Source organism: Equus caballus, chromosome 10 (genome assembly GCF_041296265.1).
Source record: "Equus caballus isolate H_3958 breed thoroughbred chromosome 10, TB-T2T, whole genome shotgun sequence".
Taxonomy (NCBI): Eukaryota; Metazoa; Chordata; class Mammalia; order Perissodactyla; family Equidae; genus Equus; species Equus caballus.
This window is the reverse complement of record NC_091693.1, coordinates 7,182,529-7,198,064: the sequence shown is the minus strand read 5'-3', so window position 1 is coordinate 7,198,064 and position 15,536 is coordinate 7,182,529. Positions and strand designations below refer to the sequence as shown.

Here is a 15,536-nt window from a genome sequence, read left to right as displayed (position 1 = left end):
CAAGTTTGGGCTATAAACCCTGGTAGTCTGGCTGTGAAAAGCACTTTGGGCCCTGCAGGGGACACAGCAGTGAGCCAAAGTGGACACTGTCCAGTCCCTCACCAAATTCACAGTCTAGAGGTTCGATAAGTAAAGAAACAAGTGAACAATCACATTTAAAATGAAAAAAACTCTCTAAGCAAAGTAAGCTAAATGGGCCAGTCCCCACCATGGCTGATTAAACAATTTAGAGTACGGACTTGTAGAACTGTGACATTTTCACATTTTGAATAGATGAGTTTCCAATTATTACAAAGTAAAACATTCTCATTAAGTCCTTGGCCTCAGAAATGAAAGGCAAACAAGATACCAATAGCTAACGTTTAGTGCGCATTTACCAGGAGCCAGGCACTGTTCCAATACCTCTAACTGTGTTGACTAATTAATGCTCACACTAACCCTGTGATTTGGTCACTACTGGCATCATCCTCTCCATCTCAGAGATGCGGAAACAGAGGCCCAGAGGGGTTACCCATCCAGGAAGGATCAGTGCCAGGACTCTAACCCAGGCACCCAAGCAGTGGCATTCACATGGGTTTTATCCGTCAATCAGCATTACTGAGGATTAGTACAACTGGTCATGTTTAGACTAGGTCTTTTGCAAGCCAGATGGACTCTGCGCAGCCAAACAAGAAAAATAAATAAATGATATCAATTAACCAAAATACACAATAATAACAGTCGTAGCTAACACTAACAAAGTACTTGCAATGTGCCAGGTATTGTTCTGAGTGCTTAAGATATGTGAGCTCACTTAATCCTCAAAAATACCCTATAAGGGAATATTCATACTATTATCGTCATGTTATGGATGAGGAAATTGAGGCACAGGAAAGTTCCTAGCAGGAAGAACAGAATTTAAGCCCAGGCAGGCTGGGTCCAGAGGTGGTGCTCTAAACTACCTTGTTGTACTGCCTCTCTGAAACTGCTACCGTTATTCCTCTCTTCTGTACATTCACTTTCAGAAACACACAAGATGAGGGCTATGAAGTGCAGGGCGCTGGGTGAGAGATTAAAGTGGGTGTCTGCTTTAGGCTGGGGTTCGAGAAGGCTTCTTGGGTTGGGATATTCAGGCTGAGACCTGAGAGACGGGGAGCCAGCCAGGTAGACTGCAGCAAAAAGCCCAGACAGAGGACTCACGAAACACAAAGGTGAGGAGGCAGCAAGAGCCTGGAGCCTCAGGGAAACAGAAAACAGGCCAGTGTGACTGAACCCCGCTGAGCAGGAGGACAAGAAGGTACAGCCAGAGAGGTGGGCAGAGGCCACTTGCCCAGGGCCTTGCAGCCAGGAGTGGATGATATCAGAGTGAGAGGAAGCCAAGGGGCAGGAACAAGATCCAGCAGCAGCTACCATGTATCCACCCTTTACCTGGACTCTGGGCCCTATTCACAATTTCATTTCAGCTCTCTGCAGCTCCACGGTATAGTTATTGTTATCTCCAATTTGTAAAAGCAGACTTTGTGGCTCAGGGAATTGGAGAACAATTTTTTAAAAATTGCTGCTGTGCTAATCGAATTCCTTCTGCCTACTCTCAAATCTTCCCCTTTGTTTGTGTCTCAGGACTTAGGGAACTGTTCTGTACGCCCTCCCTTCAGGCAGCGATGCTGAGATTTTACAAATATCATTCACATACTCTCCACAATTTAGGGTGGCAATATGGAATAAGAATCCCACCTTGGTAATGGAGAAGGAAAGAGAAGGCAGGGGGTGACGGAAGGCGGAGTAGAGCTGGGGGAGAGTTGAAGCAGGTAGGACTCGGGACTGAACCCTGGTAGGGACCCTGGAGACGCAGCGTGGGGCCAGGTCAACAGCAGTCGAAGAGCCCAGAGAGACGTCTAAATGTGACTGAAAGGATGCACAGCAAAGCGGGACTAGGAGGTGACCAGACCTAAAATACACTCCCAGGGATGGGACCAGGGAGGAACCCAGGAATGCGCCAAGGGTGGGGCTAGGAATGACAGGCAGTACCCGAGAGCTGAGAACACGGGAAGGTGGGAGGAGCCTTGGCTAAAGGGGCGGGGCTTGGGAGATGGGGCGGGGCCACAGAGTAGCCTGAGGGGAAGGCGGGGGGCTGATAGGCGGGGCCAAAGATCTAAGGGCGGGACTAGGGGAGGCCCAGGGAGCCAGGAAATGGGGTGGGCAGGGCAAGCAGCACCTCACCCGGTTCTGCATCGTGTCCTCGGGTGCCGCCAAGGGTCGCGTCCGCCGCCGGAGGCAGACCGGTGGAGCAGGGGGCGGAGAGGACTGGCTCCTCCGCGCCGAAACTCCCGCCATGACGGATGGCAGCTTCTCGACTGCATCGTTCCGCGCGAAGCCTCCGGGCCCTATGGCCGCCATCGTCGCGCCGGAGCCGGGCGACCGTTACACTCCGCAACCGCCGCCGCCGCCACAACCCACTTGAATAGCGAACCGCCGCGGGAAAGCCGGCGCCGCCGCTCATTGGACACGGCAGGCCGCCGGTCTGGCCAATCGCATGGTTGCCGGGCGGTGCTTTTGACCAATGAGGGCTAGGAGGCGGAGCGGAGGGTCTGTGGCAGGGTGGAGCCACAGCTAGTCGACCTGATGCTCGATCACAAGTTGGCGGCTTTTTTATCCAATCTGTGTTTTCATCATTCACTGAAACGTACAGGTTTTAACTTCTACGACGCTAAGGCCAAAGCCTCCTCACCTCGCTTTTTGCTGCCCCCCCCCCCCGCCCCCACCCAGGGCGACTATCCTCGCAATGGCAGGCGCCCGGATGTAAGCGTCGGGTGGAGCGAAAGAGACTGCCAAGTTGGCGCAGACTCAGAAGCGCGGTGACGCCCCATCTCCGCCAACACGTGATTAGGTCCGGGTCGCTAAGATCCGGCTTTGCGCAGACGCATTCGCTCTTCCCCGTTGGCCACCTGAGGAGGGCGTAGCTGTGGTAACGCGGCCGGGCACGTAGGACGCAGGCGCTCTCTTCCCTCCCCAGCACGTGACCAGGCACCCAGGGCCGTCACGTGAGGCGGGCGGCGAGTGCGTGGGCGGGGCGGGGTTCGGCGGCGCCCGGGGAGGACCAAAGTGCGCAGCAGAGCGGTCCACACTCGGCGGGGGTGGACAGCCATGCCCAAGTACTGCCGGGCTCCGAACTGCTCCAACACTGCGGGCCGACTGGGCGCGGACAACCGCCCCGTGAGCTTCTACAAGTGAGCGCCCGCGCGGGGCGGGGCTGGCGGGGAGGCGGGGCCCTGTGGGGGCGGGGCCAGAGATAAACGCAGCTGCGCGGGGCGCCTGCTCCAGCTCGCAGGCGTCTAGAAGCAGAGTTCGCGAGGTGGGGAGACGGTGTTCCCAGCCGTTCACCGGCAGATGCCGCCCATGCAAAGGGGCAGTTGTGTGACAGCAGGGGTACTTATTTAACTGCAGATAGTGAACAGGACGAACGGAACGAGAGGAGGGCTGTGCAGGGGGAAGTGAGATTGATCCAGGCTCTGTAGGAGTCTACAACTGCCCACTCGCCGCCTCCACGAATTTGAGGCATCTCAAACTCAACGTCCGAAACTGAGCTCCTGCATCTTGTCTCTCCCACAACCTTTCCTACTTAGTTAATAGCTTTCAATCCTTCCTGTTGTTCAGGCCAGAAACCCTTAGCGTCATCTTTACCTCTCCTCTTTCCTCACACTTGAGAAAGTAAAAATCTTAGCTTGAAGTGTAAGAAAAAAAAAAATCTGCCTTCTCATCGATTTGGCTGGATTAACCGACACGGAAAAAGCCAGCTGAAGCGTTAATAAGAAAAAAAAATGTATATTTTTCTCAGGGACATGCTGCAGATGTAAAGTGACACAACTCCTCCTCTTTGAGTGACTACTGCTTTCTTACTCAGTAGGAAGCTTTGTTCTCTAAAGTCATACTACCACAAACTTTGCTGTTTGAAATTGTATCAGTAAGCATGAAACATCTCAACGCCTGGAGGAGTTAGGTCACGTTGGCACAGAGAATCAGCCTCGATTTATAATCCAGGTGCAGAGCTGCTGGTAAGGGGTTTCTGGACAGCAGGCCACATCTATCAAAACTTTATAGCTTCCAAGGGGACAGGATCCTGGGACCACTTCACCATCCAGACCTGATATTGATCCCTTTACACACAGTTCTGCTTTGCTTTGAGCCTCTCCCAACCCTGTTTCGTTTACGTTTCACCTACACTTCAGCCTTCCCTGAAACCCAGATAATTATTCTCTTTTTCTTTGTTTTATGAGACTCGCCCCAGTCCCTCTGCTGTGCAGTCTCCCTTGTTGCCATGGTAAATAAACCTGACTTTGTTGGACTGCAGGTTTGTTAATTGGACTGACCAGGATACGTTGCTCATCCAGTCCATCAGCAAATCCTGTTGGCTCCCCTTTTACATTTTTTCCAGAATTGACCACTTCTAACCCCCTTCTCTGCCTCTGCTCTGGTCTTGGCCATTATCACCTCCCAACTGCATATTTTATAGCTTCTTCATTGCTCAACATGCTCCCAACAGTCTGTTCCCCACAGGCAGTCACAGGGGACCTGTGAACCCCTGAGTCAGATCAGGGCCCTCCTCTGCTCAGATCCCTCCCCTGACTCCCACCTCGCTCTATAAAAGACAAGAAGGTGAGGCTCGAGCAGGCAGAAAGCAGACCTGTAAAGCCCTACAGGAGCTGGATTCCTGATATCTGTATGACCCCATTTCCTCCCTCCTGCCCCTTACTCTGCTCCAATGACACTGGCCTACTCAGTGTTCCTCTGCCATGCCAGGCACATTGTTGCCCCAGGGCCTTTGCCTGTGCTGTTCCCTCTGCCTGGAAAGTTCGTCCTTTTATGACCACGATTCTGTGTAAAATGATAACCCTCTCCCAGATATATACAGAGTCTGCCTATTTGCCTCCTGCTTTATTATTCCCTCTAAACTTACCACTCTCTGCCATGTCACATATTTGATGTATTTGTTTATTGTCTAGAATAAATTAGAATGTCAGCTCCATGAAGGCAGGGATTTTTGTCTGTCCTGTTCTGTGTTTTGTCCCCAGCACCTAGAACAGTGTCTGGCACGTAGTGGGCACTCAGTAAATATTTGTTGGATGAATTCAATGAATGCATTTCAGGTGGGCTCCTCAGGAAACCCGGCAGTCCATGTCCCAGCTATCCTGGAGGGACCCTGGTGCAGGGTAGGAGGAGTGCAGAGGTGTCTTTAAGCCGAAATCAGTGTGTGCAGACTTGCCTTCTGTTTTTGTGAGGAAGATTGGCCCTGAGCTAACATCTGTTGCCAATCTTCCTCCTTTTGCTTGAGGAAGATTGTTGCTGAGCTAACATCTGTGCCCATCTCTATTTTATGTGAGATGCCGCCAAAGCATGGCTTGGTGAGCAGTGCTAGGTCCATGCCCGGGGTCCAAACCCATGAACCTCAGGCCGCTAAAGTGGAGCATGCAAACTTAACCACTACACCACTGGGCAGGCCCCCAGACTTGCTTTTTAAATTATATCACTCTAGCACCATTTTTTAATTCAGCAACTCTGAGTGTCTCCTGGAGTAAGCAAGCTCCTGCTGGACACAAAGGACCCTGACAGCTCTTGTTCCTGCCCTGACGGAGCTCGTGGATAGGTGAGGGGTCACACAGTGAAGAACTACATACACAGCCTGGGAGCCATCCATGATCCTTTCTTTTCTTTAGCACCACTGCACCCCCGTCTGGCCCATTCACCCTTCCTTTGACTCTACCTTCCAAACACATCCCCATCCTGCAGCAATCACAACAAAACCCATAATAGTTTGGCAATACAATTATAAATGCAAATGGAAAAAATCCTAGCGAAACTATTAGGAAATAAGAAAAAGAAAAAAATTCAGTCTGACCGCTTCTCGTCACCTCTGCTTTCACAGTGTAGTCCACGCCACCATCATCTCTTAATGAGACACTGTGATAGCTGCTTGCTGTCTCCCCGCTTCCACTCTTGCCTCCCTCACAACAATAATGACTTACTTAAGAGCACTTACTGTATGCCAGGCAGTGTTCTGAGTGCTTCACATATAAGAATGAGGAGGAGAACAGTGACAGCTGTGCATAGCAGCCAGACTTTATAAAAATCAGTTCATGTCTGGTTGGTTAAATTCCACCGGTGGCTGCCAGGCTGTTCCTCACATAGGCTAGCCCATTCCCACCTCAAGGCCCACCCGAGGCAGTCTCGCAGAAGCCACTTAGCTAAGAGTAGAGTGAGGAGCAGTTTCCAGAGGAGATGCAGGGGAGGGCATGGATGCCAGGTAGGAACGAGGTGAGACGTTCTGGGGAAGTGGCTGCTGGGAAATCCCTTGAAAGTCTACCCAGCAGCCAGAGGAAACATTCATTAGTTCTGTCATAGGCCCTTTCAGGGACAAACGACAGTCATCTCTAACAGAGGGCCTACCAGTCAGGAATTGCATCTGGCTGGCAGTAACAAAATCCCAATATAACAATGGCTTAAACAAAGTAGGGGGTCTATAGGGATCAGCATGGTTAAGTTATGCTGCAGTAACAAACACAAAATCTCAGTGGCTTACTACTACAAGGTTTATTTCTCGCTCGCACTATGTCCTTCGCAGGCCATTCGTGCCCCTACTCCACAGTCTCTTAACTGGAGACTCAGGCCGAGGGACCTGCCCCTCCGTGGAGTATTGCTGGTCTTGTGAGGGGGGGAAACAGAAAGTGGGAAGGATCACCCAATGGCTCCTGGTAAATTTTGTACTTAGGAGTGGCCCATGTCACTTTCACTCCTTTGGCCAAAGCAAGTCTATGGCAAGCTGCAGGTGAGTGGAGCGGAGATGTGTAACCTTCATGTGAAGAAGGGCAGCAAATGTTTTGAACCGTAATACAGTCTACCACAGGGTTTATTTTTCTCTCGGATGTAAGAGGTTGGTGGACCCCTACTCATGTGGCAGTTTCACAATCACCAGGGATGAGGGTCCTATCTTTCTGCTCTGTCATCTTTAGCATGTGGCCTCCATCCAAGATGGCTGCCAGAGCCCGAGCCATTATGTCCTACCATTTCTGGTGGGAAGAAAGGGGAAGGGAGGAAGAGCAAAAGGGACTCAACTCCAAACCGAGTCGGCTCCCTTTACAAAGCCTTCCCAGAAACCCCACCCAATGGTGGGTTCTTCATCAGTGGTCTCCCCCCAACCCCAGAGGAGGCTGGGAAATGTAGTCTTATAGCTGGTCATTTAACTGCCCTGAAAACGGTTTGAGTTGTGTTAGTAAGGAAAAAAGAAGAACTTCCAGCAGTGTATACCACTCCATGCGCTAGATAAGATGACCAGCAAGGCTAAAATATTCTCTAAAAAGAAGACTGGCTGTCCACTTAAGGTAGATTTTTAGAGAGGGATATTGCCCATTATAAAGGTTGCCATCCAGAGGAACAAAAGGAAATAAGAACAAAACCAAATGAGGAAGAGGTGGTTTATGATACTCACTTTCCTCCTTTTCCCCTCGAGCTACCCTGATTCCATTTGAGAACTCCTTTGCCTTTAAGGTACCATCCCAGACGTGTCACACAACACGAAAGTATTCATTGGCCAGAACTTAGCTACGTGGCCCCACCTACTGCAGAGGAACTTGGGAGACAGTCCTTCAGCACAGCGCATCAGGCCTGAAATAAAGGGGGAGTTTTGTTAGTGAGGAAGAAGAAGAGTGTGGCTATGGAGTAGTCAGTTGGCAGTCTCTGCTGGGGAGGGCCGGGAGGGGGGCTTGCTGCCAGGGATTTCCTGCGTGTCCAGGCAGAATGGGGCTGGCGAGAGCATTTGGATGCCAGGCAGAGGCTGAAGGGACTGCAGCAGCCAGAGGTCCTGGCTGAGTGCCCTGGGGTCTGTTCTTAGGGGGCCACAGCTCTTGTCTGAGTCAGCCCGTCTGTGCTCTTTCACCAGCTGCCCCCTCTTCCCTCTCTGTCCGCCTTTTGCCTGAGAGGTCTTGCTCCCTCATCTCTGTCCATCCCATCCACCTCCTCCCCACTGGTGGCCTCTTCAGTTTCTTACGTGTCCTTTCCAGTGTTCTTTTATGCAAATATATGCAAATCTGAATATATGTTCTTATTTCCCCTTTTATTACTGTGTTAGTTTCTTGTGGCTGCTGTAACAAACTTGGTGACTTAAAACAACAGGGATCATTCTCTCACAGTGCAAATCAGTTTCACTGGGCCAAAATCAAGGTCTCGACAGGGCTGCGTTCCCTAGGAGACTCTAGGGGAGAAGCTGTTCCTTGCTTTTTCTGGTTTCTGGTGGCTGCCGGCATCCCTTGGCTTGTGGCCACGTCTTTCCAGTCTCTGCCTCCATGATCACATTGCTTTCCCCTCTTCTGTCCATGGTAGTATCTTCCTCTGCCTCCCTCTTATAAGGACGCTTGTGATTGCATTTAGAGTCAGCCTGGATGATCTAGGGTAATTTCCCCATCTCAAGATCCTTAACTTAATCACACTTTTTGTCATGAAATATAACATTCAAAGCTTCCAGGCATTAGGACATAGATATCTTTGGGAGGCCGCTATCCAGCCTACCACAGTAACTAAAAGCTGATAGACTCTGTTTGGAACCTTGCTTTATTTACCTAACGTGTGCCTGACTACATTAGTTTATCGAAGGCCTCCGGAGTCTGTTTTAGAGCTGTGTAGTGTTCTTTTGTGTGCGTGTGCCTGAGTAGATCACCCTGTCCCCTGTAGATGGGAATGTCCCCCACTCTCTAACACCCTTTACTCTTCCTTTTTAGCAAAGTGAGAGCACGCCTCATAACCCTCAGTGGGTAAAAGTACCCAGATGTTTTTCTGGTTAACTTCTATTTATGGAATCGATACTGGTTTTCTGTTTTCAGTTGTGGTGTAAAGTTTCTCTTTTAGGTATCTTTGGGAATTACTTAAAGTTACTCAATTTTAAGAAAAGTATTAAGTAAAAAATGTCACAGATACGGAAGACATGGTGAAGGTGGGATGTGCATGACTGACTGGATTAGTTCATCTAATGCTGCATAGCAAACTATCCCTAAATTTAGCAGCTTCAAATAAACGTTTAATGTTTCACAGTTTCTGGCAGCTGCCGCAGGACAGACTGGCCAGAACTTAATCATGCGGCCACCCTTGGCTGCAAATGAACTTGGGAAATGAGGTCTTTATTGTGGACAGTCTTGAGCCCAGGTCTAAATAGAGAGTGTATTGCTATATAAGAGGGCAAAAACGGCTGTTGGGGACAAGTGAGTAGTGGGGCGCCATGAGAGGGTGCCTGATCAGATAATCCCCACCCATCCCCATTGGGAAAGCCAAATAGTTCATTTAAAAAAAAACTTATTTTTATTTTTAATTGTCATAAAATACACATAAAATCTACCATCTTAATGCTTTTTAAGTGTACAGTTCACTAGTAAGTTTATTCACACTATTGTGCACCCAATCTCCAGAACTATTTCATCTTGAAAACCTGAAACTATATACCCATTGAACCACTCCCAATTTCCCCCTCCCTCCAGCCCCTGGCAGCCAGGAAACTTTCTGTTTCTATGAATTTGACTCCTGTACTCTAGATACCTCATGTAAGTAGAAGCACACAATATTTGTGTTTTTTTGTGACTGGCTTATTTAACTTACATAATGTCCCCAAGGTTCATCCATATTAGAGCGTTTGTCATAATTTCCTTCCTTTTTAAGGCTGAATAACACTTCCGAAAAAATTGGCCATGAAACTATGTGCATAGCAGTGGAGCATTGTCTGATGTAGCACCAGAAGGTGAGAAGATGGTACAAAAGACCAGGCAGGTTCCACTGTGCCGTACACAGGGTTACTAGGAGTCGGAATCAACTTGATGGCACTAACAACCACAAAATACTCCATCGTATGTATATACCACGTTTTGCTTATCCATTCATCTGTTGATGGACACTTGGGTTTCTTCTACCTTTTGGCTACTGTGAATAATGCTGTAATGAAGATGAGTGTGCAAATATCTCTTTGAGACTCTGCTTTCACTTCTTTTGGGTCTGTATCCAGAAGTGGAATTGCTGGATCACATGGTAATTCTATTTTTAATTTTAGTTTTTTGAGGACCCGCCATACTATTTTCCATAGACATTGCTCCATTTTACACCCCCATCAACAGTGCACAGGCTTCCAATTTCTGCACATCCTCACCAACACTTATTTGCTGTTTTTTTTTAATAATACCCATTCTAATGGTTATGAGGTGATATCATGTGGTTTTGATTGGCATTTTCCTAATCATTAGTGATGTTGAGCATCTTTTCATATGTTGGTTGGCCATTTGTGTATCTTCTTTGGAGAAATGTGTATTCAAGTCCTTTCCCCATTTTTTAATCAGTTTACCTGTTTTTTTGTTGCTGTTGAGTTGTTAAAAAACTTTTTAACAGGTGTTTTCAAGCATGCACAAAAAAATAGAGTTGTATAGATGAATCTTCATGTGCCCATCACTCAGTTTCACCAGTTGTCAACATTTTGCCAATCTTTGTTCCACTTCCTCCCACATATACCTTTAATGCAGCATTTTAAGGTAAATTCCAGGCATTAAGTCTTTTACCCATAAATATTTCAGAATGTTTTTCTAAGACTATTTTAGAAGCATAAACCAATACAGTTATCACACCTAGCAAAATTAATTTCTTGCAATTATCTAATAGCCAGTGCACGTTCAGTTTTCCGCAACTGTTAAAATGTCTTTTTACAGAATGGTTTGTTGCACGTGAGGTCCACGTTTGCATTTGGGGGTGATGTTTCTTAAATCTCCTTTAACCTATAACTCCACCCCACGAATGTGGAATCTCTCACATCCTAGATTTGTCTGATTTTGTCAGCTACTCCCTCAGTTCACACGGAGGAACAGACCGGGGAGAAAGGGAGAGTGGCCTTGGGCAAGGAGACTAGGAAGGGGGCTGCTGCTAAAACCCAGCCAGGAGAGGCTGCAGCCTGGAGAGGAGGCGCGGGGCGGGGGGGCGGGGCGTGGGAAAGGTGGCTGACGCTGGGTGTTTAAAAGGTGGAGCCAAGGATGGGCTGTGGGTTGGAGGTAGAGAGAGCCTGGGTGGGAGGCAGGGCCAGTTTCTGGCCTAGGGGAGGCAGAAGTTTGCAGCCTGGGGACCTCCAGGTGTGAGTGTTCTCAGGGAGAGGTGGGGTTCGACCTGATATTGCTAACCCCACCACCCCCACAGGTTCCCACTGAAGGATGGCCCCCGGCTGCAGGCCTGGCTGCGGCACATGGGCCGTGAGCACTGGGTGCCCAGCTGCCACCAGCACTTGTGCAGCGAGCACTTCACGCCCTCATGCTTCCAGTGGCGCTGGGGCGTGCGTTACCTGCGGCCGGATGCGGTGCCCTCCATCTTCTCCCGGGCGCCGCCCACCAAGGTGAGCGCCGGGAGGTCCCACTGCTGGAGCCTGACCCCAAGCCTTCCCCACCTGGGAAATGATCTGTGGAGTCTGATCCCCAGCCCTCGTCTCCTGAGGGAAGTCCCTCCTGGAGTCTGACCCTCAGCCCTCCCCTCCTGAGGAAACTCCCCTCTGAGTCACGGACATCACTCCAGCCCTGACATCCCCCTGCCCCATGCCTTGTCTTCCAGAGGCAGCGGAGTTCCCGAAGCACCGAGAAGGGGGGCGTGCCTCCGCCTCCGCAGGAGACCACGCCCCTCTCCCCTGGTCCAGATGTCCCGGCCCCTGGCCCTGTACACCTCGTGGTGCTAGGACCGGCATCTGGAGGCCCCGAGGCAGCAGCCACCATGTTCCTGACCCCTGTGGCCCTTGCCCCGGCCCCCGCAGGGCCGCGCACCGGAGTGGCCGCCCAGCACCCCCGGGCCGGGCTGGGGGCGGCGCTGGGCGCGCTGCAGCGGCGGGTGCGGAGGTTGCAGCGGCGGCACGCGCGGCACCGGGCGCAGCTGCAGGCCCTGGAGCAGCTGGCGCAGCAGCTGCGCGGGGAGAGGCTGGTGGCGCGCGCGCGCCGGGGTCTGGCGCGCGGGGTGAGTGCGGCGGTGCGGGGCTCCCTTGAAACTAAGGGCCGGTGTCGAGAAAGCAGAACACGTCCCCCATGTTTCCAGATTTCCGGCTTTTCTGGGAAAAAGTCAATCTGGCGATGCCAAGCAGCTACTGGTCGGAGCTGATTAGTGACCGCTCCATTTATTAATAGTAATATTTAAGGAGCGGTTACTTCCTGCTAGACACAGTTAATAACTATTGAAAACTCACTAGGCCTTGATACTGTGTTGTCCCCATTTTCCAGATTAAAACACTGAGGCACAGGATGGCCCAGTAACTTGCCCAGAGTCAGGCAGCCGGTACTGCAGGGCCGGGCTTCAGAGCCAGGCAGGCGGTTGGCAGCAGAGGAGGCCCGTGCTGTCCTTTGGAGAGCTCCCTGCCTGGCCCTGTCGGGCTTGAGTTTGAATCCCCTGTGCTAGAGTCTCCTGGGGCCTTTCCAAGGCCTTTTTGCCCCGTTGTATTTTACTGCTGAATATTTTCTTGGAGAGAGAGAGGTATCATGTCTTTAAAAATCAAAGTTTGACCAGGCCTTTTCCCAGCTTAAAACCCTAGGGCCAAGCTAGAGGTCCCTGGGGGCTCTCCGTCTTGCCTGGACAAGACAGGTGGGAGGGGGTTTCACAGAAAAGAGCCCCCGAGAGTCCCTCTGTAGCTAAGTGTCTCAATCTGACAGCCAGTGGGTTGGACATGGCCCACGGATAAGATTTTTTCGGCCTCAACAACGTCTTAAAATAATTTCTGTCTTTCCTGAAGGCAGATCAGCAGAGCCGGCAGCAATGGGTTCATATTCCCAGAGAGTAGCAGTCAGCTGGAGCTGCAGTGTAGCTGCCCCTGGAGGCTTTATGTGTGAGACCGTGGCCTGAACCACACTGGGGCACAAGAGGGGCATCCAGTTGGGCAAGGACAGAGCTCAGTCTCAGGCCTGGGGCTCTTATGGAGTCTCCCAGGGCCCCTGGGCTGACAGTGTCTCTTTCTGCCTCCCCTACCCCCATTCGGTCCCTGTCTCTCAATCTCCTCCTCTCTCCCCCACATTCGTCTTTGTCTTTCTGACCCTCATCTCCGTCCTCCCATCTGTCTCCCCATTTGCCCATGTCTCTCTTCATCTGCATCTTCCTGTGTCTCCCCTATCTGTGGCCTTGTCTCTCTGCCCCTGCATTTCTCCTATCCCCCTTCTCTGTCTCTCCATGTCTCTCTCCCCCCACACCTCTCTCCCTCTTTCCCCATACCTCTTTATTGCCCTGTGAATGTCTCTCTTGCTCTCACATCTGCTTCCCTGTCTCCCCATATCTTTCTCTGCCCACATCTCTCTCTCTTTCCTGATACCCCCTCCCACCTCGGCCTCCCTGTTCCTCACCATTTCTCCCCGCTCCCTTTTTCCTTCCCTCCTCTCACTCCCCACTGTGTCCTCCATCTCTGCCACTTCTTTGCCTGGGACGGCCCAGCTCCCTGGACCAGAGGAATCCCAAGCCTTCACCGTCATCTGCGGAGGGTCTGACATAGCTGTGGTCCTCGCCCAAGGCCCTGCACCTCCCACAGTGGACGCCATGCCTGAGCTTCGGGACACTCAGACCCCTAGTGCATAAGGGCCAAGACAGATAATGTCGCGGGACAGATGACAGAAGACAGAGGAAGAGAGACATATCACACATGGGCTTGGCCCAGCCCCACCATGCCTGGGGCACAGCAGCGCCTCCCTCAGGGCCTGACTCCCACCACTCCCACCTAGGGACCCCCTGAACCTTAGGGCCAATCTGGGCCCAAGACCCCCGTCAGTCCCAATTCCCTTGGACACCAAGTCCCTCCCACCTCCAGCTTGCATCTTTGCCGTCAGTAAAACAGCCTCAGAGCAGGACAAGGGTTGGTTGGTTGGGGAGAGTTGGACCTGCTTCTAAAGAGCCCCTCCTACCCCTTGCCAGGTCTGGTGCCAAGCTGGGGACACAGCGGTGGACACAGCTGGCAAAATCTTGCCCTCATGGTGCTCGCATTCTGCCTGAGTGGAAGATGAACTAGTAAACTAATAAACAAGATAATCTGAGATTGTGATAAGTGCCCTAAAGACTGAATGAAGATGTAACGGGGTGGGGCGGGGTGGGGGGGTGCTGGGAGGATGATGCTCTAAGGAGACGATGTTGGAGGAGAGACCTGGATGATGAGAAGGAGCTGCCCTGGAAGGCACGTGGGCTGGATGTTCCAGGGAGAAGAACAGCCCCTGCAAATGCCCAACATCTAGGTGTCAGCTGGAGGAGGGCAGTGTTGCTATGGAGAAAACTAAAGCAGGGAAGGAGTGAGTGTGTGTGTCGGGGGTGAGGAGGATGCAATTTTAGATAAAAAGAGCAGAGAAGGTCTCATTGAAAAGGCATCAATAAGTAAAAGCCCAAAAGAGAGGAGAGAGAGAAGCAGGCATCTGGGGGAGGAGCATTCCAGGCAGAAGGAACAGCTAGTGCAAAGGTCCTGGGGTGAGGAAGAGCAAGGAGGCCAGTATGGTTGGGGGAGAGTGAGAGGAGGTGAGATTGAAGAGCTGATGGGAAAGTTCACATAGGGTCTTGTGGGCTGTGGTTGAGAACATTGGCTTTTACCTGGAGTGAGGTACAGCAAGCAGCTACCTCTAAGTTGAGGACGGTCCTGACAGGATAGGATTACTGGGTCCCTGTGGCTGCGTACAGGGAGCAGACTGGAGGGGGGGGGGGGGGAGGAACAGGGAGTAGGCTGTTGCCATAGTCCAGGTGGGAGAAGTTGAAGGATGGACCAGGATGAGGGCCTGGGGTCGGGGATGAGGGATGAAATTCTGGAAATATTTTGGAGATGGAGCTACTGGGCCTGCGCATTAGAAGGATGAGGGGTGGAAGGCCGTCTCCCAGCCCTGTTCAAGCCAGGTCGATTGTGGGCAGTTCAGGCCACAGCCAACCAGGTGTGACAACCAAGCCAGGATGATGGAGCCAGGAAGGCCTGGGCCGGCTCCAGGAGGCTTTTCCCGGGGAGGGAGAGGTTTCAAGAGGGTTGGAGGGGTCCATTGGCAGATCTATCCCCTAGACACTGCTACAGCCGTGTAGCATGGTGATTAAAAGCCCGGACTCTGCAGCCAGGCAGCTGAGATTCAAGTCTTTGCCCCATCACCTACTTGTTGTGTGCCCTCGGGCAAGTGGTTTAACTTCTCTGGGCCTGGTAAGTGCTTATGAGAGTGTCTAGGAAATCCTTCCTCTGAGACATCCCTTACATAGGGCGAGCATGGAGAAGGGGCCAGGTGTGAGATCTCAGAGAGAGGAAGCACCTATCACCACCACACCCCTGAACCCCTGCCCTCACTGCCCTGGTTTGCAGGCCTGCGGGAAGGCTCTGTCACAGGGAGATGGACGAAAAGAACGGCGCCCGCTGTCCCATCCCTTTTTTTTTGCCCTTGTGCCTGCTTCATCTCTCTCCTGTCTCCACGTCTCACATCCTTCGTGGCTATCTCTTCTTCCTCTCCCCATCCTCCGTGTCTATCCCCTTCCCGTCGCTGCCTCCAGCCTTTTCATCAATGTGAGCAGCCTCCCAGTATCTCCGCCCC

At 51.5% G+C, this 15,536-nt stretch overlaps 2 protein-coding genes across 35 annotated transcripts in view; one reads left to right on the top strand and one right to left on the bottom strand.

Moving 5' to 3' along the window:
- The window catches only part of WDR62 (WD repeat domain 62), a 47,358-nt gene extending 44,365 nt beyond the window's left edge, over positions 1-2,993 (bottom strand). For 15 of the 29 annotated variants that reach the window (XM_023649603.2, XM_070224113.1, XM_005596179.4 and 12 more), the window contains exon 1: positions 2,200-2,968. In XM_023649603.2, coding sequence (XP_023505371.1) covers positions 2,200-2,376 — 177 coding nt within the window. In that variant the 5' untranslated portion in view covers positions 2,377-2,968. Of the gene's footprint in view, positions 1-2,199 lie in introns of all 29 variants that reach the window. The other 14 variants (XM_070224102.1, XM_070224104.1, XM_070224107.1 and 11 more) reach the window with 4 other exon arrangements.
- A 26-nt stretch (positions 2,994-3,019) lies between these two features.
- THAP8 (THAP domain containing 8) lies at positions 3,020-14,027 on the top strand. Of its 6 annotated transcripts, XM_070224127.1 has the most exons (6): positions 3,075-3,206; positions 9,495-9,557; positions 9,673-9,751; positions 11,182-11,374; positions 11,587-11,979; positions 13,435-14,027. In XM_070224127.1, exons 4-6 carry the CDS (start codon positions 11,228-11,230, stop codon positions 13,573-13,575), a joined length of 681 nt encoding a protein of 226 aa, XP_070080228.1. In that variant the 5' UTR covers positions 3,075-3,206; positions 9,495-9,557; positions 9,673-9,751; positions 11,182-11,227; the 3' UTR covers positions 13,576-14,027. The 6 variants fall into 6 exon arrangements, with proteins under 6 accessions (XP_023505377.1, XP_023505376.1, XP_023505378.1 ...); XM_023649610.2 differs by lacking the exon at positions 9,495-9,557 and having other exon boundaries at positions 3,043-3,206; positions 9,673-9,857; XM_023649611.2 differs by lacking the exon at positions 9,495-9,557 and having other exon boundaries at positions 3,062-3,206.
- Positions 14,028-15,536: the final 1,509 nt, after the last annotated feature.

Excerpts from the sequence above, each read along its gene's own strand:
- THAP8 (XM_023649608.2), top strand. The coding sequence starts at position 3,124 with ATGCCCAAGTACTGCCGGGCTCCGAACTGCTCCAACACTGCGGGCCGA. Across the intron at positions 3,207-11,181 it reads CGCCCCGTGAGCTTCTACAA|GTTCCCACTGAAGGATGGCC; the intron begins GTGAGCGCCCGC and ends CCACCCCCACAG. Across the intron at positions 11,375-11,586 it reads CCCGGGCGCCGCCCACCAAG|AGGCAGCGGAGTTCCCGAAG; the intron begins GTGAGCGCCGGG and ends CTTGTCTTCCAG.